This window comes from Delphinus delphis, chromosome 2, assembly GCF_949987515.2.
Source record: "Delphinus delphis chromosome 2, mDelDel1.2, whole genome shotgun sequence".
Lineage (NCBI taxonomy): Eukaryota > Metazoa > Chordata > Mammalia > Artiodactyla > Delphinidae > Delphinus > Delphinus delphis.
Window position 1 is genome coordinate 92,143,301 of NC_082684.1, and position 26,162 is coordinate 92,169,462.

At 41.2% G+C, this 26,162-nt stretch overlaps 2 protein-coding genes across 3 annotated transcripts in view; one reads left to right on the plus strand and one right to left on the minus strand.

The window, feature by feature from the left end:
• SHC4 (SHC adaptor protein 4) overlaps positions 1-26,162 on the minus strand; it is a 131,501-nt gene that overhangs the window by 32,019 nt on the left and 73,320 nt on the right. For both annotated transcript variants that reach the window (XM_060005193.1, XM_060005192.1), the window contains exons 5-9: positions 18,291-18,344; positions 14,626-14,677; positions 4,659-4,782; positions 3,026-3,197; positions 654-714 (exon numbers count right to left, since the gene is read on the minus strand). In XM_060005193.1, the coding sequence (XP_059861176.1) occupies positions 654-714; positions 3,026-3,197; positions 4,659-4,782; positions 14,626-14,677; positions 18,291-18,344 (463 nt within the window). The remainder of the gene's footprint in view (positions 1-653; positions 715-3,025; positions 3,198-4,658; positions 4,783-14,625; positions 14,678-18,290; positions 18,345-26,162) is intronic.
• On the plus strand, positions 21,770-23,506 carry EID1 (EP300 interacting inhibitor of differentiation 1). Its single transcript, XM_060005194.1, has 2 exons — positions 21,770-22,740; positions 23,277-23,506. The coding sequence occupies exon 1, from the start codon at positions 21,847-21,849 to the stop codon at positions 22,420-22,422; it is 576 nt and encodes a 191-aa protein (XP_059861177.1). The 5' UTR covers positions 21,770-21,846; the 3' UTR covers positions 22,423-22,740; positions 23,277-23,506.

The following is a 26,162-nucleotide window of genomic DNA, read 5'->3' on the forward strand; positions in this document are numbered from 1 at the left end:
TTTTGTTCCCTTTGCCAAGCAGAAATAAAGGTTTTCTCTTAATCCTAATGGAGTTGACAAGCATCAATTTTCATATTAGCTTATTGTCTGATATTCTTTGAAATGGAACTGCCTTGAGTTTTGAGTAGAGAAATCACCTTTCCAGTAAGAGAGCTTTCATGATATCCAAGCAGTGAGGGACTTCCCTGGTGGCGCAGTGGTTGAGAATCCGCCTGCCGATGCAGGGGACACGGGTTCGTGCCCTGGTCCGGGAAGATCCCACGTGCCGCGAAGCGGCTGGGTCCGTGAGCCATGGCTGCTGAACCTGCGCGTCCGGAGCCTGTGCTCCGCAACAGGAGAGGCCATGACAGTGAGAGGCCCGCGTACCGCAAAAAAAAAAAAAAAAAAAAAAAAAAAAAGCAGTGAAAGATTCCATAAAGCAGAATTGTAGTGTGGAAGAGTACACAGGAGCAGGGGAGAACCATAGCTTTTCAACTGACACACATGTGGCATTCTGCGCTTCTCAGAATGTGGGAAGCCTGCAACTGAAGCATTACATGTTTGGTTATATACACCTGACTTTCCCATGAACTATTTAAGAGCAAGGGCCACACACGACCATAACGTAGAAGAAATAAGGAGAGTGGCAGATGGAGAAGGGCAATTGTACCTACCTATTGCCCTGCTTTGTTCTAGACAGTTCTCATACACACTGCTGCACTTGGAGTTTCCCGGCTGTATAAACAACAAATTGTGAAACATTTACAAACATAGTAAACGTTCATAAACTTTCAAAAAACACACAAAACACTAATAATGCTCCCAGCAGAATTTAGCCTACAACTCCATTTTCTGACACAGGAAGTGTCTGACAGGTGAGAAAAAGAAACTGAGATTTTGGACAGGGAGTATAGCCTCCTTTCCCAGTGCACTGTTTTGGAACTGCAGAGGTGGGTCTGATTAGGGTGGGGGAGGTCATAAATGTAAGGTCTATATCCTGAGGGTTATAGACCTCGGCTTGGGAGGTCACATTCCAGGATTCAATCCAAGCTCAGCCAGAAAGTGTGATTTCCAGGACACTTATATAAACACTGGCCATTTAGCAAACCTCTATCTAACCGTGAACTGGCAGATTGGAGCCCCACTCTACTAAGGTTTGTGCCAGACCCACTTTTCATCCCTGAAAAATCTCATGCTATCAAAGGCTTCGATTATCCCATATACACACAGCTCTCTTCAGTAAGGGTATGGGATCTACTGATGCCTTTGAGAAGGGCAATGTCTTTGCTTTAGAAAGATTAATCCAGCAATACCATGCAAGAGGGTTTAAAGGAATGAAACTGGAGACAAGGAAGGGGCTTTCAGAATCATCTGGGCAAGTGAGGACCAGAACTTAGAAAGATGCAACAGGAATGAAAAAGGTTGGGTAGATTTAAGATACTTTCATGGTAGGATCCTAAGTCTTGAAGACTGAGTTGATAAGTGTGAGAAAACAAAAGACTGTAGATCAGTGAAAGAACAGGAGTGCCATTAATAAACATGAGTACGTCAGGAGAGGGATCTAGCTTGGAGTCAAGGTAAAATGCTGAGTCTAATCTTGGTATAAACAAGCAATGAAATGCTTGTGGCATCACAGCTGGAGAGGTAGGTAATGGCTGAAGACAGAGAAGCTGGTGGAGTGTGTGTGCACAGGTGGCATGTCAGAGGAGAAACCAGGGCCAAGGGCAGAGCACTGGACAGGGATTCCATGGTGGTAAGGCTTGGGTTTGCAGGGGAGGGCATGCAAGAAAACAAGATATAAAAAGGAAAGATGTGGGCTTCCCTGGTGGCGCAGTGGTTGAGAATCCGCCTGCCGATGCAGGGGACACGGGATCGTGCCCCGGTCTGGGAAGATCCCACATGTCACAAAGCGGCTGGGCCTGTGAGCCATGGCCGCTAAGCCTGCGCGTCCAGAGCCTGTGCTCCGCAACGGGAGTGGACACAGCAGTGAGAGGCCCGCGTACCACAAAAAAAAAAAAAAAAAAAAAAAAAAAAGGAAAGATGCCACTTACTTTGAAACACATCAAAAATCAGATGGATTGATGGGTGATAGCTAACAACATAGGATGACAGGGCAAATAGAGTAGAATTATAATTGTAGAATCTAGGTGGTGAGTATATGAGTGTTCATGTGTAATTCTTTCAACTTTTTTGTAAGTTTGAATATACTCAATAAAATGTTAGAAAACATGAAAAAAGAAAGAAAAGCAGCAACTAGAGATGCAGAATGAGAATGACATGACAAAAATGTTTAGAAGCTAACAGAAGAGGTCTAAAAAAAAAAGAGGCAGCCAACAGATATCACAGGCTATAGACAGATTCAGAATATTGAAGAAGGAAATAGATTTAACAATTAAACTGTTGGTGACCAAAAAAAAAGTTGGTGACCACTGTAAAAGAAATTTCTATCAAGTTGTCAAGCAGAGTTCAGATTTTGGAAGTGTAGTGTGGATGTGAATGCAGAAATACAGGCAGTGTTTTCTAGAAGTTTGTGGGTGAAAGGAAGGTGAGAGAGAGGTAGGACATTATTAGATGAGTTGGAGGAGTCCGAGTTTATTTGCAGACAGAAGCGAAAGAACAAGTAGACAGACAGAGAATAAAGACTGAGACAGAGGTTGATGGACAGAACAAGGGCACAGAGTTGGTAGGAGGGGATGGGATCAGGAGCTCAGGGAGAAGATTAGCCATGGAGACAGTAGCTAAGGAAGAGAACCAAGGAGAACACAGGAAGACTTGGAGATGCGGAAGGGTGAAGTTGAAAATAACATGTTGGACCGTCCTTGTCTTCCCAATGAAGTAAGATGTGAGGTCACTTGCTGAGGATGAGGTTGGGGGATTGGGAGTAAAAATTATTGAGTACAGGTTCCGACAATGATTCACTCTCTGGCTCTGTACTGAGGAAGATGATACCTTCTCTAAACTAGCATTTGGTAATCCTCAAATTAAGCTCTCAGTGGTAAGGACAGAAATGCATTGTTAGTTCTAATAGCATTAAAATGTTACTTACCAAATAGCACAACTTTTCACACCGTATGGGGCAGTAAGCCATTTGTTCTGTGGTTTGAACTTTGATCCGTACATCTGAAACACCACCTGCAGGTGGCTGCTTGCCCGGGATTTCATTGTAATACTCATGATCTTCTCTCTCCTCAGTATGGTCATCAACGTGCACCTCCTCACTGTAAGGGAAAAAAGAATCCCCAAGAGGCTGGGTGGGAATTCAAATGCTGTAGGGGATGTAGAGTGATCAGAACCATGCAAATCATCCTGAAAACATCTGGATGGAAGCAACCAGATGGCTGAATTGTTAGGTTTCTGTAGACAATTAAAGTGGGGTAAGCCAACAAAAGTGCCAAGGGTGATGCTTTTGTGTCTCCTCTCAGTGATAAAATATATGCATACACATATATATATGAACTCCCTGAATGTCAGTTGTTTTTGTCAATCGGATAAAAACACAAAGTTTTCCTGGATTTTTCCAGCACTCTTTCATTGTACCATTTTGGAAATGTTTTGCTCAAAGGAAATTTAAATATTGGGCAGTGGGCCTGGCCCAGTTTACTAAACCAAGATGAAAAAACTAGAAGGCTATGGCCAGCTAACTTGTCTGCACAAATCTGGAGTATATGAGATTCATAAAGAAATATTAGAACCATATGTGGCAAGTGGGGAGATTTGTGTAAACATGCATTGTTTTTAAAATTGAAACAGGGAAAAAAAAAAAAAAACAGATTTTTCTTCCAAATTGGAATTAGTAAAAGTTTCTTACGAGAAAGAATGAATCAAGTCCATTTGAATTGAGCTGATTCCACTGACAACCCACACAGTTTTGTTGGTTTCATTACATGTCAACAAGATAACAGCACTAAGAGGTAAGTGCTACCCTAGGAAAAATTCAACAACAAGGCCTGCTGGTAGCCCCTCCCCTTTGCTACCCTAGACCACCTCATACAGGGAGATCTCCAAACCCGGTGTCTGTTGATACACAAAATGACAAATTAGGGGGGTTCCAGAAATGCATTTAAAAGTGTCCAAATAGTTTATTTCTTGGGCGTGAATTCTGTAAGTCAGGGGCCTCACTGCATTCCACACATGGTGGAGTCTGACAGGCCTGAAAAGGGTTCAGCTTTCATTGTGGACTAGACAGAACAACCAGATCCCTGGGTCATGTCATGTTCTACCCCTGCCACAGTCCGGCTGGAGCTGATCTATTTGCACTGCAAATGAACAAACTAATAGGAATTCCTGCCACAGACACTTGATTCTTATTATTTTGCTCTTCTTTCTTAATTTTTTTAACTGATCTGCCAGGGATCTGGGGTTGAAACAAACCTAAGGAATTTGTTCATGCTCATTGTATGACATTACCTAATTAATTCATAGCTCTGTATACCATCAGAGAAACAGGGTCGACCCCTTCTCACTTTTCGTGTTTCCTCTAGTTCTATTATAAAGCAAAAGGAAATACCTGAACAAATATGAATGGAAGAAAAATAGAAATGTCACTGTTAGTTTGTACTGAAACTGTACCTATTTGTAAAAAAAAATTACTAAGTTCATTAGTCAATTTAAAATGCCATATTAATTTTAAAACGAAACAAAATATGATAAGTCAAATAATTATAGAACTCTTGGCTGACCTTTCAGAAGAAGTATTCAAAGAAGGATTTTTCAAATACTGTTTAAACCGGAGTTCAAAAGCCTGCCCTATGGTACTTATGACGTCTTGGGCCATTCCATTGCTGCATTCCAATATGTGGCAGGCTGCAAGAGGACATACAAAAAAATTACAATAAATTTTCAGTAAGAGAAGATTAGATAAGTTCAAAATACTTCCAGAACATGAACTGGTAATTGAGTAAAAGTAGGTTTACAAGCTCTCTTCAGCTCTGAAATGGCATACTTCATATTTCATATGCATCAAAGAGAAGAAACATTCATATTTGACAACTAAGTATCTCAAAACACTTATAAATTTTGGCCTGGAGGCAGGTATTTGGGGCCCACATTTTAATAAAGGCAGACTGATCGTGACTAATAATGTGACCCATGTTCAGTGTTCGCTCTAGAATTCAATACAGAAGATGCTTAGGGCAGCAACCTGACGGGAAGATGAGGTTTACAGCCTTGTCTTTGCATGGTACACTACAGATGACTGAGAAAGGGTAACTCTCTAAACCTCCCCCCACAAAACGGGGGATGAGCTACTGGTGAAGAGAGGGGCTTTAGAATACCCCCTCCTCTAGCCATCCCTTTTCCCTGTCATTGCTACTAGAAAGCGGTGATGGTATGGTAATCCCTGTCTTTGAAATCCTATTAAAGAACTATCTCCAGTAAACATCCAGACCAAGAGTCCATGAAGCTGACATTACTAGAAGATATTAAAAATTTTATTAGACACTTTCTTTGAAAAACAGTTACTGGTAAGGGCTAGTTATCACTAGCAAATTAAAGAAATAAATTGTGGAGGGGGCAGCTGACGGAACATCACAAACGAATTGGCACATCCGCTGCTGCTGCTTCTGTGTAAAAAACAGAGCTTGTGTTCAGGGACTATAAATTAATCTCCCCATCATATGGAATATCAGTTGCCTTCGTTAGAGTATGGTGTTGTGCTTAGGGCCTTACAATACAAAACCTGAATTGAATTTGAAGTTTCCTCAGGATGGCTTAGAAAAGAGTCATAAGGATGACTTAAAGATATAGGCAATAAAGTCTCATGAGACATTTTTAAAACATATATTGGTTTGTATAGCCTGAAGAATTGAGGGATGAGGAAAAGCTTGATAATGGTTCAATATATACAAGAATGTTGTAAAAACTGTCAGCTATTCTCTGAGAATAGGAAAGGCTTAAGTGAGTACATAGCAAAATAGCTTAGATACCAGGGAAGCTGTGAAACGGTGGAACTGTGGAACCAACACTGGAACATTTTACTAAAAGGGATACCTGAGGAGAGGAGGATACCTGTCGTGATGGAATGATTTAACTGTGTTGACTTGGAAGCGTGATTTTAGGCTCTGCCTTGTCTTGAAAAGGATTTTGTATTATTTAAAGTAAAAGAAAATTCATTCACTTCTAACTGAATTTGCAGAGCCTATAACAGTGGGTTAAGGTAGAACTTACAATGATGTTTCCTAGCTTTATGCTGATATCATCTCAAGGAATCTCAGATAATTCTCATTTCAGAATTAGCTGAACATTTACTTAAAGAATTGATGTCTCTGAACTTTGGGAAGGAGTGTGTGTGTGTGTGTGCGCGTGTGTGTGCGTGCGTGCAGGGGGTGGCATCAGTAAATCAAACCATGCTAAGGTGTCCAATCTCCAAAAGGGTTAATTATCATTTCTTACAAGGCTGTCCCTTTAAAGAAGCAATTTAGATCCTGAAATAGACTTAGGAGCCAATTACAGTTTTGAAAACTCAATTAAGAATATCTATAAGTTAATATCCTTTTTACCAAAGGAAAATGTTTGGTCTGTCTTTAGACTGCCATTGTATATTGCCCCTTCTTTTTCTCTACACTAGCTTCACACAGTGACCAACACATAGAATGTGTTCTAAAAATATGTGATGAATGAATAATTCTGATTTTTCTAATCACACCCATAATTCTACTGTGAGAAACTGTCTTCAACGTTACCATTATGGGGCAGCATCTCACCACCAGTGAGTGGTACAGATGATTGCTTGGGACATTTGTGAAAAGGGTCTCCTCTTTCTTGGTCAGGCCTCATATCCTTAAGCCTACAAAGCGCCCTTGGAGATGTGTCCTCTGGTGGAGCTAAAACAGTTGTGTTACATTCTGAGAAGAAAAGGTAATTCACTTGAATTCTTTTCATCCATAAATTCCTGGTCCAATTAAAAATGAAGTCAAGACCAGGAATCATATCAAAATGGAAACAATTTTTGTAATTTTATTTTCTCTTAGGATCATGGAGATGTCTTGAGATAAAGATGGAAAAGATAACGAGAGAGGCAGGAAAAGGAAAGGAGGGAGGGAGGGAGGGAGGGAGGGAGGGAGGAAGACCAAAGTGTACCTCCCATGAGAGGGATGTGAGAACAAAGATGGCTGAAAAAACACTGTGAAAAGATTCAGATCCCAGTTCAAGTTCTAATTATGCCACAATCTGTGTGAATAAGGTACTCTATAGCAAGGTCTCACCTGCCGAGACAGGGCCCTGCGTGATCTCTGAATCCCTTCTTGCTTTATAGAAATCCTATCCTCCCTCAGTCGCAGTAGCTTAAACCCTCTGAGGTACAGGGCAAGGCACATGGGCACAGGAATGAATGAATCAACCCACCCAGTAAGTGTCCTCTACCACTTCTCATGTACTTCTAAAATGTTTATTTCTCTCAACTTTGCTGACTCTGACACTTGAGGTTTTTGTCCTGTTCCTGGGCTGATGCTACCAACACACTTTCTGCTTTGCTCTGGATGACCTTATTGCTGTCGTATTACTTTTTGGGGGGATTAAACAGGAAAAAAAAGAAAACACAGTGGTGCCTATCTCCATGAAAGAAACAACTGGACAAAAAGTCTGACCCTGTGCAGGTGTCCTGTGCAGCCTCACCAACTTCAGGGAACACACACATTTTGATGGTGCTCTCGTTGCCCCTCACATGCTGCTCTGTGAAAATGCTCTTTGTTCTTTTCTAGGTTGGTCATGAGCCAGAATAGGAACGGGTTTGCCCCCTTTCCCAGGGCTAGACCCATCTCCAAAAATTCAGGTAAGCACCAGCTTAGCCAGGAATTTCCCAATCTTTAGCTAATGGGAAGGAAGAAAGACAGCATATAAAAAGTCCCAATTCCCCAAGAAAGGATTTGATTTTCCAGTGATGTGATAATTTTGCATGGAGGCCTGAGCCTTGATCTCCGTATCTGGAATCAGAAACACACCTGGGTTCTTTTCATCCTGCCTTGTAGCCAGATAGACCTACAATTCTATTCTTAGTATCAGGTACTGTACTATATTAAGTAAGATTTAAAAGAATCTTGGATTCTTATTCTCTTCTGTCGTTTTCATGTGGTTTCCTAATTGGATAGTCATGGACAAGAGGCTGAAAACAATTCTTCAAGAATAACAGGCCCTTCTTTATTGTTTTATATTTAAATGGACCAGTTTTATTGTTTTCGTTGCTCGTTTGCTTGCTGCTTTTGGTTTTTATCAGAAAATTAGAAATTCAAGAGTGCAGCTTCTCAGATCAACCACCAGATGGTGCTGTGGGACTGAAGCGCGGAGCCTACCACCGCTTAGGAAGAAACCAGCCTGAAGAAGCTAGCCTGCAGTCCAGTCCATAGTTTCAGAATGTCACTAGGACCATAACGCATGTATTTTATAACCATAAATATACATAATTGGGTTAATTTAAATTGGTTTTACAGTGTTTTGTTTTGTTTTGGTTTGTTTTTGGTTTTTTTTTTTTGCTTTCTTTTGGTTTTGGGTGTTTTTTTTGCTTTCTTCAGAGACTCAGGACCATGGCCTTCCTATATCCAGGTAGTTCAGGTAAACTGGGACCTCTTCACAGACTAGATTCAGAGAAGATATTTAAGCCTTTCTGGACTGTACACATTTGGAGTAAGAAGTGAAGAGATTTCCTCATTTACAGCAATTACAGGGGCAGGCTGTATTAGTCACTAGGTAAACTCAAAACACTCTTACTGGAACTTACCTTTTCTATAGAAAAGGCCTTTTATAGAATAAGGGGTTCACTGAAGAGTCCTAGCCAAGATGGAAAAAGTGGCAGCTTCCCTGCCTTGAATGCACTAATGCTATAAGTGAATCAAGCAGATGGGAGACAGTGGGAGCATTCAGGATTATTAGCATGAAGACTGGCTCCGCCCCAGCTCTCCTCATCCCCGAGGTCTGGCTCCTGCCTTGACCCATGCACTGACACACTGTGCTTCCCATGGTGACCAGTGGCCTGTCAACTGCTGGACTGAATGGCATTTTCTACCTCCATTGCCCTTAACTCTTCTTCAGTCTGAGACATTCCCAGGTTCTTCTCCCAGAGAAACTGCTCTTCGTGCATCTTAGCGGATACTCATCTCTTGGTCTTCTCCCACTCCCTGAGACCCTCAGTCTTCTTCTTTCTGGGTTCTTCCTTCAGTGATCTAGCTCACCCTTAGGGCTAAGAAGCTGCAGCTTTTCCAAACCTGCACCAGAAGGCCTGTCTCTCCTCAGGCCCCACAAACCTCTGGGCGTCTCCTTTCTACTGAACATTTTCCCCTGGATGAACCAAACTCACCAGCTAAGTTTATAACATTGTCTTTCTGATTTCACTGTTTTTTGTATTTATTCAAGGATTCAGAACATTCTTTTCTTTTTACTAATGTAATAAATATTCATTATAGTAGTTTTAGAAAACAGAAAGACTCTAGGAAATAAAAATTACATAAGTCTCACTATCCAGGAATAACTACATACTATTAACATTTTGGCATGTGTCTTTCCAGTCTTTTCCTCTTTTACATCTTTATTGGAGTATAACTGCTTTACAGTGTTCTGTTAGTTTCTGCTGTATAATAAAGTGAATCGGCTCTATGTATACACATATCCCCATATCCCCTCCCTCTTGAGCCACCCTCCCACCCTCCCTATCCCACCCCTCTAGGTGGTCACGAAGCACCGAGCTGATCTCCCCGTGCTATACGGAGCTGCTTCTCACTAGCTATCTGTTTTACATTTGGTAGTGTACATATGTCCATGCCACTCTCTCACTTCATCCCAGCTTCCCCTTCCCCTTCCCCCACCTCTGTCCTCAAGTCTGTTTCTCTACGTCTGTGTCTTTATTCCTGTTCTGCCCCTAGGTTCAACAGAACCATTTTTTTTTTTAGATTCCATATATATGTGTTAGCATATGGTATTTGTTTTTCTCTTTCTGACTTACTTCACTCTGTATGACAGACTCTAGGTCCGTCCACCTCACTACAAATAACCCAATTTTGTTTCTTTTTATGGCTGAGTAATATTCCGTTGTATATATGTGCCACATCTTGTCTTTCCTATCTTTTTTCCAAAAAATTACCTGGAATCATACCATACACATTGTTTCATAATCTGCTTTTTGTACTCAATAACATTAATTGCTGCATGGTAGTACAGTCTATGGATTCATTTAAATAACTTGCTAGTTATGAATACTGAATTTTCTTTTTCCTATTGTATCAATAACATATGACAGTGATCTTTACTGCTTAATCTTTGTGCATGGCTTATTTCCTTAGAAGTGAAGTTGCTGGTTCAAAAGTGTTTACCTTTTTTAAAGTTTGATGCAAATTGTCAGTTTGCTCTCTGAAACATTTGGATCTGCAGTGTTCAAGAGAGTTACTACTACTCTAAATCACGTTTTACCTTTTATCAAAGACAAAGTATGATATCTAATTATAATTTGTGTTTCTTTGATTACTAGTAAGGTTAAAGTTGCTTTTTGCTTTTTTTTTTTATGTTTCTTGGTGCCTTGTAATCTTCTTTGGTAAATGTGTGCTCCAGACCTGGAGTCGGTCCAGGTACTTACTGGCTGGGTGAGCTTAGTAAAACCATCTTTTCTCAATTCCAGAGTTTGCTTCTACAAAAAATGAGTAACATTAATACCTACCTCATAGGATTGTTGTGAGGTTGAAATGAGACCATGCAGACTAAATACTCTTGATAATGCCTGGCATGTGGTGAGCACGCAGTAAGTAACTTTCTTGTTCTTATTTCTCTATTGGATTGCTTTTCCTATTTGTAAAAATCCCTGTTTCTTTAGTGCACACCACTTCAAATCGCTCAGGACAATAATAATAATGGCTATCATTTATAGCATACTTATAATGAGCCAGGCACTGAGAGATTTGCATTGCATATAATATCTCATTAAATCCTCAGGATCATCTGATTTCTATTTTTTTTTTTTTATCAATGCTCGTAGCTAAATAGCTCCCAAGTACTATTAGTTCACAATTTTGTCCAGACCGTCCCTTCTTCCCCCAGTGCAGTTTAAAGCATCATCACCCCTGCCCAGGACCAATGAGACGTCCTCCAAATTGGACTCTACAATTCCAGACTGCTTTCCTGCCCTCCAGTATCACCTTTACAGATACAAAGGCCAGAAAAATTATCATTTTTTAATTTCAGTAGAATGGCAGAAGCCAGGATAATTTTTTATAAAGCTCAAAATCTTCAACAGCTCCCAGTGACCTTTTGGCTGGCATTCAAAGCCTCCACAATCTCCCTACCTTTTCAGCCATGGCTCCCCTACTTCTACTCTTTGCTTTCCCTGCAATCCCACCTTTACCCACCATCCAAACCCACAGCCCCAAGCACTCACTGCACAGCTCTTCCACCTGCGCCTTTATTCACTTATTGCACAAAGCCTACCTGGGCACCTGCCAGGCTCCAGGCACTATTCCCTATGCTCCCCTACTTCTCCTGCACACCCTACAGCTTCTGTTTCTCTCCCCCGTGATGATGAGCCCATGGTGGCCAGGAATTATTTTTCTCCCACAACAATTACCTCAGCCCGTTGTAAATTAGTATGTAATTACTAATTATTTGTGGACTCAAGAGCTGTGTTGGTACTTTTGTACAGAAATTAAAGTCCAGAGGCTCAGGTGAGGGGGAAGGATTTAACACTAGAGGGATGTGCAAGCAGTGGGTATGCTGTGAACAGAGTGGCTTCTCGCAGAAGGCTTCCCAACCAAGATAAACGAGAGAAGGGGTGAGGGGACAAGAAAAGGAGTGATGAGGAGATACTGACTTTTTTGCCCAAGAAAATCACCGTAGATTTCTAAGTCATCTAGCTACTCAACAGAACTGGTTCCCTAAAGAAGAAAGATGAGAAGAGACTGTAAAGGAAATGATGCTTTCCCCGTATTACCTCAGTTACTCCTCCCAATAACACCAGCAACTAGATGTTATTTCTCCCACTTAAAGAAACTGAGGTTCAGGACGTGAAACAGCTTGGCTGAGGCCTGTGGTGAGATGGGGGAAGAATTATGATTCCCACCCAGACTGTCTGACTCCAGCACCTTTCCTACTTCCTATACACGGGCTGGGGACTAAAAAAAGAAAACAATGAAACCTCTATTTGAACCATTTCTGAATCTATTCTCAACTCTCAAATCCCATCCATGAGCTCAGTCAATAGTTCTCATAAATGCCTTTGCAGAATCCCCAGACCGGGATCCCCGTGGATCCCCTTCTAGCAACTCAGCTCTGATGAACTACTCGGACACCAGAACAGGAGATTTCAAAGTGAACAAGTTATGGAATTTAAGAAAAAAAAATGTCATGAAGAACCTAGGGGTAAGACAGGAATAAAGACACAGACCTACTAGAGAATGGACTTGAGGATATGGGGAAGGGGAAGGGGAAGCTGTGACAAAGCGAGAGAGAGGCATGGACATATATACACTACCAAATGTAAGGTAGAGAGCTAGTGGGAAGCAGCTGCATAGCACAGGGAGATCAGCTCGGTGCTTTGTGACCGCCTGGAGGGGTGGGATAGGGAGGGTGGGAGGGAGGGAGACGCAAGAGGGAAGAGATATGGGAACATATGTATATGTATAACTGATTCACTTTGTTATAAAGCAGAAACTAACACACCATTGTAAAGCAATTATACTCCAATAAAGATGTAAAAAAAAAAAAAGTGAACAAGTTGCATCGTATTTGCTCTGCCTCTCGTATTTCACTTAAGCAAGCAGGGAGATTTGCAAGCATGTGGACCCTGCTCACCATTAGCCTCAGCAAGGAGCAGAATCTTTGAACGCCTGCTGTTAACTGAAGAGCAATGACAGGCCTGAGATATTCAGTGACTGATGGAAAAGTTACTAAACATCTGGATTTCCTGATCTATTTGCTCTTCCTTTCACCCTGCCCTTTTCAGGTTGAGAGAAAGGGCTTTGTTGTTCAGAGACCTTCCCAAAAATAGCATACTTTTATTCTTTAGGGAAGCTCAGGCCTGATTAAAAGAGGTTGCTCTTCTGGTATCCTTTGTTGTGTTCTGTTCCTACTCCCTCCCGCCGTTTCCCCTTCACTAGTTCCTGTCTCTTCTATCTACTCTTTGAGCAATATCCGTTCTTTATTATGTAGTTTAGAGTCTATTTTAATGCAGTATTGCACAGTATTTATCACCTGTTCCTTCTTTCCATCTCATCGAGCCATGTTCTCTTGGCCTGCATTTACTGAGAATCTACTCTGTGCCAGGTCCTATGCCGGCAGCTGGTCCTCATAATTTCATTTCTGACAATCAGGATAGCTTCCAGATTGACCTCCCTCCCTCCCTGAATCCATCTACTGCATCCTGCTGCCAAACCAACCTTCCTAAATCTCTGTTTTATAAACAGCCTTCTCCACCCTTTGGCCCATAGGAATAAGTTCCTACTTATTAGCTGTCTCCTATCTGCCCTCTAGATGCCCTTTTGACTTTTTTCTCCTCCAAACACAATCTGCATTCTAGTGTTTTATTCACCTGTCCCCAGTATGCCACGCACATTTCCGCCTCTGTGTCTTTAGAGCTCTTTGAATTTCCAAATTCCACTCCGTGTGTACTTAATAAATGTTTGGGGGGCAAACTCCACCCCTGCGGTGACAGGGGATGCTGCTCAATTCATAGGCTCTAATTAAGGAGGAGAAGCAACCTAACACTCATCCCTATGAGGAGTCTGAATGTCCCAGAGTTAGGAATGAGAAGCAACGCTCTGCATGTCTGTCTGCAGAGGCTCAATGGCCTAACTTCAGGCCCCTGATCCAAAGTGTGGCTGGAAGGTGAGTTTCTTAGGTAACCTTGCCAAATCCTGGGATAAGACAACTAATCAACTCACTCTTCCATTCGCTCAGTCATTCAACAAAAATAGTTACGGAAGATCACCTATGTGCAAGGCATTGTGACGAGTGCTTGGGAAACAATGGTGAGTAAGATAAACAGGTTCCTGCCCTCCAGGAGCTTTCAGTAGAAAGGAAAGACACTAAACGCATAAACAAGGAAGTAAATAAAATAACAAAAGTGTGGGATGACTGTCAACAGAAGAGAAATAAAGTATTATGACACAGCAGAGTGGCACATACTACTGGAGATGGTGGTATATGAGTCAGAGAAGGTCTCTCTGAAGAAGAGACATTTAAACTGAGATCCAAAAGATGAGAAAATGCCAGACAGAGTGACATGCCAGGCTCCTGAACGGCAAGTGCACAGGCTCAATGCATATAAACACACACACACACACACACACACACTCGCCAAGGCCACTGCAGGCCAATGACGTCACTGGTTTCTGTCTCAAGGGTAACTCATTTGTCTGCTGGGGATGTGGCAGCCAGCCCCGTCTATTATAACCAAAACAGCTTCTCTTTCGCTTATACAAATAGATGATAAGCCTTTTGGTGTATGGGATGTAAATGGCTCAAATGACTGGTGGGATTTAAATCCCACCTATATATTTTTTCTACTTTGCTCTGGTAGCAGGGCTATTTATTTCAAACTCAGAGTTACTTAATATTTCTAGACCCCAGTATAGCATTCTAGTGACTCTCATCACTTTGCATATTGAAAATAATTGCTTGTTACTTTTTAAAGTTGGTATATACCAGCTCTTAAGAAAATCTAGAAGTTGCTTTCCATACCTCGTTGATTAACTGGATCTTTAGCTACGTAGGCAACATAGTCTGTAGTATCCTATAAAAAAGGGAAAATGGTTGCATTTAAAATGAATGCATTGTTACTGTTGAATGATAAGAGTACATTTACGATATGATACTCAGGCAAGGACCGATACTAAGGTTTCTGTTTAAAGAGCAAAGGAAAGCCATCCTAGGAGGGAACATAAACAAATATACACTATATATTTAGCAACTGTGTGTGGAGTCCACATTCTCTGCCCCTTGGGGAGAGAATTTGAAGATTAAAAATTTAGAGGCAGACCATGCCACTAAGAACAAAAGAGAATGCAGTAGGAAATATGTTAGGACAAACATTCACAAAAAAATGGTTAGGAACTATAACTCTCCTGTGTTGAAAGTTGAAATACCAGGGGTTACGCAGTCACAAAGGTGTCACAGACTAGGATGTGACACCATGATTTCCCTGCTGTCCAAACAGATACCACATACATCAGAAAATAAGTTGATTAAAGAGACATGGGTTTTATGGTTGTTAGCTTGCCTGTGTGCAGTGCAACTTAGGGAATAAGAGGGCAAAAATACAAGGCACTTATTTGATCAATATATAGAAAGGAGAGATCATTTTTGAGAAAGATAACCCATGAAAAACCTAAGGAGTTCAAAAAGAGATGTGTTGCAAACTAGTGCTTACTAGTGGAGGAGGGGCAGGTGGGCAATACAGGGGTCAGATACAGGGGGAATACAGGGGGAATAGAGCCAGTATTTTGTAGTAAGTGTAAATGGACTTTACCTTTAAAAATTGTATAAAAATAAAAAACTTTAAAAGAAAGATAATAGCACCATTTAAACTTATGTTAAAAAAAGAGATGTTGCTGGCTTTGGAAGAACAAATAAACAAAAAGCTACTTGGTGATTCTGACTTTTATTGAAAACAGTATGCTGATGAATGAGATTTTAATAATTAAAGATGCTTTTTGTTATCTCAGTTCTCAGGGAAAAAAAATACACACAATGCCATTTGCAGATTGGAAGTATGACTCTCTAGAGGAAAGATGCAGTCAACTGGCAGGAAATAAAAGTCCATGTTTGTAATACCCTCAAGGACAATCACTTAATAACCCACAATGAATCATACAGGAAACGGATCTCAGGGCCAGCATAACTTGCCTTCAGTTATTTTAAAAAATAACACACACCTAAGTAAATCTCTCTTATGCAAAAAGACAAAAGATTTGAAATATCTTATAAATAAATAAGGTCATATCTATGAGCTTTACATTATATAATTTAGAAGCAAAGCCACAATTGCCAGGGGCTTGGCTGCTCATTTTAAAGTTGAAGAGGTGGCATGATGCTAGCAATGTTGTCTGCTATATTAGTTGATGGGAAAGAGGTCATGGGGCCTCTCCAGACCTCAGTTTCCTCATCTTCAAAAGAGTCTCCAACATTCTCACAGTCCTAAAATTCTATAACTGTAAATATCTAGGAGAATTTAAAGGATGTTAAAAGTAAAGCACAAATAGTGGGGGGGGAAATCTAAGAAATATATTTAATTTTGACATACTCATAATGCATTCTTGAGATGAAAAAAGCATATACAGACACAGAAGCATTACCAAGAACTGCCTTCAGGGCTGAAAGAAGGAAGACAAGTAAACTGTTTATGAGACGAGAGTAAAAGTGAGGGTGAGCAGCGTGGAGAGGTGAGAGGAACACCCAGTATTTTTGAAACTTTGGAGGGACAATGGTAGAAAGAATGGGTACTACATTGGGCCACGGAGACCTCTGGTTGCCTACCCCTTGGACCATTATCTGATGTGAAGCTGTAAATTATCTCAGTGAGTGTCCTAAGAAAATACAGACATGTGTTAGCAACAGTGGTGACAGTTATCACTCCGTGCCAGGCACTGCACTAGCAGTTTACATGCACCATTCCACTTAATTCTCACAGCACTTGAGGCAAGGGTGATCATTCCCCATTTTACAGATGAGGACCCTGAAGCTTAGAGTCTAAATAAGTCAAGTCTTACTTGACTCCAGAGCCTGGCACTCCACCATTCTGCCTCCCTGACCTGAGGGTAGAACTTCACTCGGGGGACCTCTAATGCCAAGGCTTCTGGTCACTCCAGTTTTCTATTTAAAACCAGCAGGATTTCTCTCCAGCTGCAGAGAGCACAAGGGTGCCACTCAATTCAGTAGGTACAAACTCTCCCACAGTGGCTACAATTCTTTCCTGTTTTTCTTTGTAGGGGCAGTGCTTTGGTTGGTCAAAAGAAATAAAGAACTGAAGGCACAAAAAGACAGTCTAAAAACAATCAGGATTCTGGAGAACTATGGTAGACACCATGCAGGGCATGCCTAGGGTAAAATAAAGATTTTCATACCAATTCTAAAATGACAGCAACCATTGAAACTTGAAAAGGAAAATTTAGGGCAAACAGCAACAATTATTTTTCACACTACTCTTATAGAACTCATTACTTTAAATTGCTTAAGGAAAGTATTCGAGTTCCTTCATGGATGGCTGAGTTATAATGGGTTAGGAAGAGAAGTAACAGACAATGTGGGCCTTTTCGGACTGGCAGTCAACCCTCTCTGCTACCAAACACGTCCTTGGAGTCGCTGTTGAAGCCAGATTACAAGGCCGGATGGAGGGCGGATATAGAGGACCTGGGGATATGGAGGGCCCACAGTAAGTCATATGAAGATTTTTGACTTGGTGGAAGATTGGGGCCTCTAATCCCTGCATTGTTCAAGGGTCAACTCTATATTTCAAGGTACAAGAAAAATGTCACAATGTCACAGAGGAGCAAAACCCTCCTCCTCCTCCCTCAGTTTAAACAGATTTGTTTCTTGGTCAGTCACAGGCTTCCTAGCTTCAATGACCCTCCCCTTTTGCTCTGGTCCACAGCGGATGCAGTTGGAGGTCAGGGAATGACCCTCCACTCTGCAAAGAAGGCTTGGAGGGACAGCACTGACTCAGTCCCGCACAATTCATGGGAAATGAGCATCACATGGCCTCTTGGTAGGGAGGAACTGCAAGTTTTCTCTCCCCAGCTCAGCGTTCCCTCCATGAGTTTCTGCAAACCTAGTTGCTCGTTTCGGATTAGACTTAGTTGCCCTGGTTGACGGCCAGAATGGCAAATAGGCTTCCCCTCGTATACCAATCCAGCTGATGAGTAGGATCTGCCTGGAACTCTGCGTTGCAAAAAATTCTGAGGGAGGACCGGCAGAACACATATGACATGCTTGTTTTTTATGAACTGGATATTATCTACAAGAAGCTTCTCAGATAATAACACAATGGAGTATTATAAATTCATCTACTAATCCAAATACTTAAAAAAAAAAATCAGTGACAGGAAATACTCTGTCAAAACCAAATTTTTGATTACCAGCTACAGGTGGCTATTCACAAACTGTAATGAGATATTTGGAAACGACAGGTAGTGGCTAATATGCTTTACATGGAAGTTCTTTTAACTCTTATAAAAAGAATTTTTTTTTTTTTTTTTTTTTTTTTTTTTTTTTTGCGGTACGCGGGCCTCCCACAGCTGAGGCCCCTCCCGCCGCGGAGCACAGGCTCCGGACGCGCAGGCCCAGCGGCCAACGGCCCACGGGCCCAGCCGCTCCGCGGCACAAAAGAACTTTTATGAATTCATACTTACCGGATCCCCTCCAGAAGCAAATGAAATAGACTGCATATGATGATTTGCAATAATCTGGAAAACATAAACAAATTAAACATGTATAATGCTAGAAACTAATTATACCTAGTTACTACATACCATCTAACAGTAACGTACATACATTGGCTTGTTTTGCTTCTACCTGCTCGGCATGCCTTGGGAAACCACTCCACCCACTTTCTATAATAATCTCACTTACACCATGAGGTTCAGGTGGGTTTGAGACGCCCATCTCACTACCCCTCTCCTTGCATCTGGATACATGATCCAGGCCTAGCCAATCACAAAACACCATCCCGCTGGATACAGCAAAGTCAATCAACATCTTTGGGGAGGAACTGAGATGAATAATAGAATGCATCTCTCCCTGCCATTTAAGACCTTAGTATAAGCCCAAAGCTTCTAGGAGCCATCTTTTGCTGCCATGTGGGAAAAGCCTGCTGGAAAATGAAGCTTTCCCTCTGGAGAAAAGTCAGAGCTGAGAGTTAAAAACAGTCAAAAGTCAGGGGATAATGTGTGTTTCATCAGTTCAACCAATACATTCCCCCCATCCCTTTATGTTTTTATGTATTTTTTCTATTTTATTTATTTAATTTTATGTAAGTTAGTTTGAATTGAGTTTCAGTCATCTGCCAACCAAAAGTATTCTTACTAAGGCACTAATATTAAGACTTTCGATATGAAGTAAGACTATTCAAGTGAACTGCGTTAGTTAGCCAAGAAGATTGTCTCTTTTACTTGAGATTCTAGGCTTGCTTATTTGGAAACCACAGTGTAATGACCAACTTGCAGAGATGTATTTGTCATACTGTTTCAAGGGTTCATTAAAACAACGATGCACCAGTTGGCTAATCCTGTCTTCAGATTTGCTTAACAGAATCTACTGAAGCTGCTTACATATGATGACCAAGAAATCCTACTCTTAGATGTATATCCAAAAGAACTGTGTAAATACGTACACCAAAAGATCTTCTCAATAAGGATAATCACTGCCCCGTTCACAACAGCCCCAAATTGGAAACAATCCCAATAATGATCATTGTGGTATTCAAACAAGGGGCTACTACATAGCAACAATATATATCTTGGGCAAAAAGAAGCCTGTCACAAAGATTGTATACTGCACAGTTGAATTTATATCAAGTTCAAAAGCAGGCAAAAGTATTTTATTCTGTTTGCGGTCAGCATAGTGGTGACTTTTGGTGCAAAGGAAGAGAAAGCAAGTGGTTTTCTAGAATCTTGCAAATGGTGTTCCTTGATCTGGGTAGTGGTTATACAAACATGTTCATTTTGTGATAATCAAGCTATACACTTATGATTTGTGCACTACTCTATATTTATGTTTTCTATATTTATGTTTCAGTTTAAAATGATTACTAAAACCAAAATCAATACACAGATTTCAATGTCATTCCCATGTATCAGCAATAGCCACTTTGACACTGCATGGGGGAGAGGGGGAAGGTACATTTTACAAGGGAACCTAAGTATAAAACTAATAAGAATCACATAAGACTTTTTGGAAAACTTCATTGAAGGGTACAAATAAGACCTGAACAAGTAGAAAGACATATATCACCTTTATGGATGAGAAGACAATACCATAAAGATGTCAATTCTCCCCCAACTTAATCTATAAATTCCATGCAATTCCAATAAAAATTCCACCAATGCCATTCAGGGAACTTTTCAAACTACTTCTAAAATTCACATTGTAAGAATAAATGTGCAAGAAGAGCTAAGGCAATTTTTTTAAAGGACAAAGAGACAAGATTTTCCTTATTATTAAGACATATTATAAAACTATAGAAATTCATTAGACTACAAAGTCTAAAAACAGATTGACACTTTTGTGGTCTTTTAGTCTATGATAGATGTGGCACCAAATAGCAGACAAAAGGACAAGTGATTAAATTAGCGGAGGTACCTGAATTAGCTACATATATGAAAAAATATATAAATAAATCCTGTCCTCATGCTATTTATAAATAAATGTTTGATCCATAAAAGATCTATACAAACATTAGAAGACAGATAAAAGATTATGCTTATGATTTCTGAGGTAGGTAAATCCATCTTAATAGAAAGAAAAAGACAGGAAAGAAACCCTTAGATTTGATTGCATGAAAACCCATTTTTAAACTTTTGTATAAGACCCCCAAAACAAGAAACAAGAGGGAGAATATATTTGTAACATGTGAAACAAAGTATTCATATACAGAGTTTATAAGAAATTCCTATATCAATAAGAAAAAGAAATAAACCCAAAATAAGACCATTTAATTTTCAGAGGTAATACTGATAGAAATGTTCAATAAACATATTGAAAGATAATCTCCAATAAATTAAGGCTATAAAAAATAAAACAAGATGGCATTAAATGGATAAAATTGTTAAAGTTCAACAAAATCATGTCTGGTAACGGTGTGGATATTCTCAGACACCGCTGGCTAGAGCTTAAATTTGTACAGCAACTTTGAGAGCAATTTGACATTCACTAAAAACCAAAGTATGCATACCCCAAAATTCCACCTTTGCACTTCTAGGTTTTTATTCTAGAAAACTACTGGCACATGTGGATGTTCAATTACGCATAGTTTATAATATCAAAATATAGAAAGTTATTTGTGCATAGTTAGGTCAACTACAGTATAGCTATACAAATAGAATAGTATGAAAAAATATATGTCTATGTATACTAACAGGTAAATCTTCAAGACATTGATGAGGGTTTTTTGTTTGTTTGCTTATTTTGTCAGTTGAAGACAATTATGTAAGACACGTAAAAAAAATAAGATTTTTTTTCCACGAGGACATAAAGATTCATGTAAACGTAAAGAAAAAGGGTTTAAAGAATACACACCAAACTGGTAACAGTGTACCTTTATCTCCTGCGAAATGCAATGGGACTATGTATTTCTTGTCTGTTTTTTTAAAGAACACCGATAATATGCTTATTTGTGAATTTAACTTTTTTTAAAATGAGAAAAACAGGAGAGATGAATGGATAAATTCTAAATATGTTGATCTGCGGTTGAGAACTTCGTGTGGTTTGGAACTGCGGATTTAGCGGTCATTAGCGCACAGATAAAAGACAGATAAAACCGTGGAAGAGACGCGACTGCCTGGGGATGGGGGATAGAATAGGCGCAGAAAGAGGGAGAGAAAGGAGGGGGGCGATGAGGGAGGAGGAGTACGGGGTCTTACAGAGCCATGTATTTCCAAGCTTATCGCATCATAAGCAGCAGAACGGTTAGGTAAGGCAGTGGTCAAGCAATGGTCTTGCACGTACAGCATCTAGGTCTGAAGTTCGAACGCACGGAAAGCCTACCAGCGAGCCCCGGGAACATGCCCGGGGTGGAACTGCCAGCTGCCGGCCCCCAAACAGCGCTCCGAGAGGTAGGCGGTGTCTGGGGGTCGCGCACACGCACAAGGTCACGCAAGCGCACGGTGCTTGCGCAAGCGCACAACCGCACGGCCGCGTAGCTCCGATCTTGCCGAAAACGCCTTGCGGGGAGGTTGAGCCGCTTGCACAATGTCTGAAATGAACGAGCTGTCCGAGCTCTATGAGGAAAGCAATGACCTGCAGATGGATGTGATGCCTGGCGAGAGTGACCTTCCGCAGATGGAGGTAGGCGGCGGGAGCCGGGAGCCATCCCTGAACCCCTCCCGCGCCGGGGCCCAGCCACAGCTGGAGGAGGAAGGCCCGATGGAGGAGGAGGCCGCCCAGCCAATGGCGGAGCCGCTGGGGCAGCGAGGCCTCGCTAGCCGGCCCGGCCCTGGGGAGCAGCCAGGCCAGATCGCGGGCCCTGATTTCGAGAGCGAGGACGAGGGCGAGGAATTCGATGACTGGGAGGACGACTACGACTATCCGGAAGAGGAGCAGCTGAGTGGTGCAGGCTACAGAGTATCAGCGGCCCTTGAAGAAGCCAACAAGATGTTTTTGAGAACCTCCAGAGCAAGAGAAGCAGCTCTGGATGGCGGGTTTCAGATGCATTATGAGAAGACCCCGTTTGATCAGTTGGCTTTTATCGAAGAGCTTTTTTCACTCATGGTTGTCAATCGTCTGACCGAAGAGCTCGGCTGTGATGAGATTATTGATAGAGAGTAGTTAAACGCTGTGAAGAGAGGAGGAAACTACTTGAGGAGAGACCTGGCATTCCACTGTCTCTTGGGTTCATTCCAAATAGTTCCGTGCCAATGAAAAACTTGGTCTTCAAAAAAAAAAAATTTTTTTTTTTTGTAGAATAAAGTAGCGACTGCACAGTTATGAAAAAGGAAATTGTTAAAGAAAAAGGATCTAAATACTGTCGAAACCTGTTTTCAAGAATGTCCTGAAACATTTATGGCTTTGACTTTGTTATTGATCCAGATTAATTTCCTTGCATTGAGGAAAATATATGTTCCTGTAAGGGATGGCTTTGCAAGAGTAAGTCATGACCAAGACAGACTGCCAGTACAAGAGCCCACTGATACTAATTATATGCGAAAAAGTAACTAATTTATCCAGCTTAGGACATGAGATGTTTTTTGAGTTATTTGGACTGAAAGCATATCGAGAAAACTGTCAGGTTCCATTTTGTGATCTATCCAAGCCGTGGTTATCAAAAGCTAAATTTTTAGTGTAAAATAAATCGAGTATTCTTCAGTATCCCGAAAGGATAATCAAACCCCAAAAGAAATATGTATCATGTGTGCTATATCTTAAAATGTGTTTCCAAGAGCATCTGAGATTTTGTTTGTACATGTATCTTGATCATTTTTAAAGCTACTGTAACCTTTAATTCAAGAAAATTCATTGTCTTGGACATTTTTAAAAGTCAAAAATTAAGATGTCCTTAATAAGTTTCAAATGTAGACATTAATGTGTATGTGAAAGTACAAAGAAAACACACTATTTCTAACATCCGTATATACTAGAGAAATATTGTGTTTTACTTGCTCTCTGTTTTTCATTTTTTACAGGCAAAAGACTCTGGTTGAACTTCATAATGTAAGAACTGTTAAGTGAAAATTGTCCAGTAAAAGGAAAGCCCTACACCTAAAAAAGACTTCATGAACAACCCTTAAAGGTTTTAAACCTGCCCAGAAATCCACCTCGGTATCTGAAGTTTCCCTCTGTCTCCTCCTCTAATTAAGCTTGTTAGTGGTTATGCACCAGCATTGGGGATAATAAAAATTTCTTGTTCTGTGTATTTTGTTTGGCTAATGGTATTGCATACGTACTTTCTCTAATACTACTTTTTATTGTGTTATATTGGTTTTATTGTATGATTGCAATCACCTTATGATTTAAACTTAATGACTATAAGGGAACGTGCTCCAGCTTCAAATACCGGATTACAAATTAATTGGTGGAAATTAAACTTAGCAAATTCCTATAAGAGAATTTGCCAACCTGGGAAAAACTGCCAAATCAATAAGGATGTTACTGTGGTTCTTAAGATGTTGATGTTCTCTGTGAATAATAATTAGTCAGGAGGCTGTGCCCAGTAAAACTGAATATACCAACAGGTCTTAGGATCAGCAAAAAGGTACCAGATGTTTTTGCTCCATTATGGCAGTAAAGGACACATCCAATACAGCAGGACAACTTGGAGCCTTATTTATGTTAACAGTCATCCTGTCTTTTAGCGAGGAGGGGTTCTTTTCTGTAAAATATAGGACTGACAGGCTTCCCTGGTGGCGCAGTGGTTGAGAGTCCGCCTGCCGATGCAGGGGACACGGGTTCGTGCCCCGGTCCGGGAAGATCCCACATGCTGTGGAGCGGCTGGGCCCGTGAGCCATGGCCGCTGAGCCTGCACGTCTGGAGCCTGTACTCCGCAATGGGAAAGGCCACAACAGTGAGAGGCCCGCGTACCGCAAAAAAAAAAAAAAAAAAAATAGGACTGACAAGTAAGGATGATTATAATTCAGACATGAGCTTGGCGGGGAGAGGAGTGATAGATGGGCAAACACTAGATAGAAGATTAAGTGTTGGCACTTAAAACATCTTAATCCTGCTTCCTCTCACACGGCTCACTTCTTTCATTGCATTTTCAAACAGCTTGTAGATGCAGTTATGAGTCTGGATACATAACTGCTTGTGTGATGTGAATTAACAGGACTCTGGACAAAGAATTAAAAGGGTGCCAGTATACATGAACTGACTAGTTGCACTTACCTCCAGATAAAGATGATGGGAAATAGGTTCAGAAAAAAACAGATCTATAAACCAGGAAGTGTAATTCTCTTTCTCTTAGGGAGCAAGTAGGGAGCAAGAGGAGGGGGAAAGAAAACCACTCCCTGTTGGGTTTGAAGGCTCATTTTGGGGAGAAAGACCTGGACTCTCTCACTCCTCTGATGGTTGGTTTGTTGGTCTTAAAAGTAGGCAGGGGGCTTCCCTGGTGGTGCAGTGGTTGAGAGTCCACCTGCCGATGCAGGGGACACAGGTTCGTGCCCCGGTCTGGGAAGATACCACATGCCGCGGAGCGGCTGGGCCCGTGAGCCATGGCCGCTGAGCCTGCGCGTCCGGAGCCTGTGCTCCGCAATGGGAGAGGCCACAACAGTGAGAGGCCCGCGTACCGCAAAAAAAAACAAACTAGGCAATAACCTGAGAGACCACTGAAATTAATACTTGTTAATATTTACTAAAGGTAGGAAATGGTAACATTTTAAAATGTTACAGTTAAATCACAGACTGGAACCAGCCTACCTGATTCAAATCTGGGCTCCACTGCTTATAGCTCTGTAACTGAGTAGATTAATCTCTCTGCCTCAGGATCCTGAACTGAAAATAAGGATAATTGGATGAACCTTATACATGGTGAGGATTAACTGAAGATATACACACATCTATATAAACAGATAAACTAAAGAAAGGAGTTCTGGGGACCTTGTAATCCTGATTCTCTGATGGGGGGAGAGGATGGGGATGTGGAATGGGGAGAGTTAACTTAAACTTATGAGTGTGTAGTGTGATTTGTGCAGAGCTTTCTAGGTCTATCCATAGTTACTTTAAATGTTTGCTTAGATCAGATGTCCCACATTGGCTCATCTCAAGAACGCCTCTATTTTGTTTGGCTCATGCTTATAATTTTAATTTCTTAATTAAAGACCAACATCTCATAATCCAGAGAGAGCAGCAAAACTCCCAGATTTCCATCTTCTTTTTTTTTTTCCCCCAAAGTGGAAGACCTGGCAGCCCTTGACCTATAGTCCCATTGGAAGCATCTGATTGGCCTTTACACAGGGAAAGTATTCTGTTTGCAATGTTCCCCAGTGTTGTCTCCCCAACGTGGAGACCAAGTAGCACTCGTCATTTATCACTGTGCTCGCACCACTGTGTGTTCATGAACCTGGACAGTTTGCATTACCTGCCTGGCCTCTGTAGGTGTTTGAATTGCCTCTCGGAGACTAAAGGATGTCTCCATTTTCTGCCCGTTTTACCTTATCTCTTTAGTACCCGTCTCAATTTCAGTAGCTGTTAGAGTCGATGACAGGAGTGTAGAAACAAGTAGAGAAATAGTGGGAGTAGGAGCTACTCAGACTGACATTTTTGCTTAACGCCTTATTAAAGTATGTCAAGGAAGTCTGTTGCTTGAATTTTTTTTTTTTTTTTTTTTTTTTTTTTGTGGTACGCGGGCCTCTCACTGTTGTGGCCTCTCCCATTGTGGAGCACAGGCTCCGGACGCACAGGTTCAGCGGCCATGGCTCACGGGCCGGATCTTCCTGGATGGGGTCACGAACCCGTGTCCCCTGCATCGGCAGGCGGACTCTCAACCACTGCCCTGTTGCTTGAATTTTTAAAACAAGGACTATATAAAAACCCCTATAACTTGCTTTTGCAAAATATATTTTCCCATCCCCAAA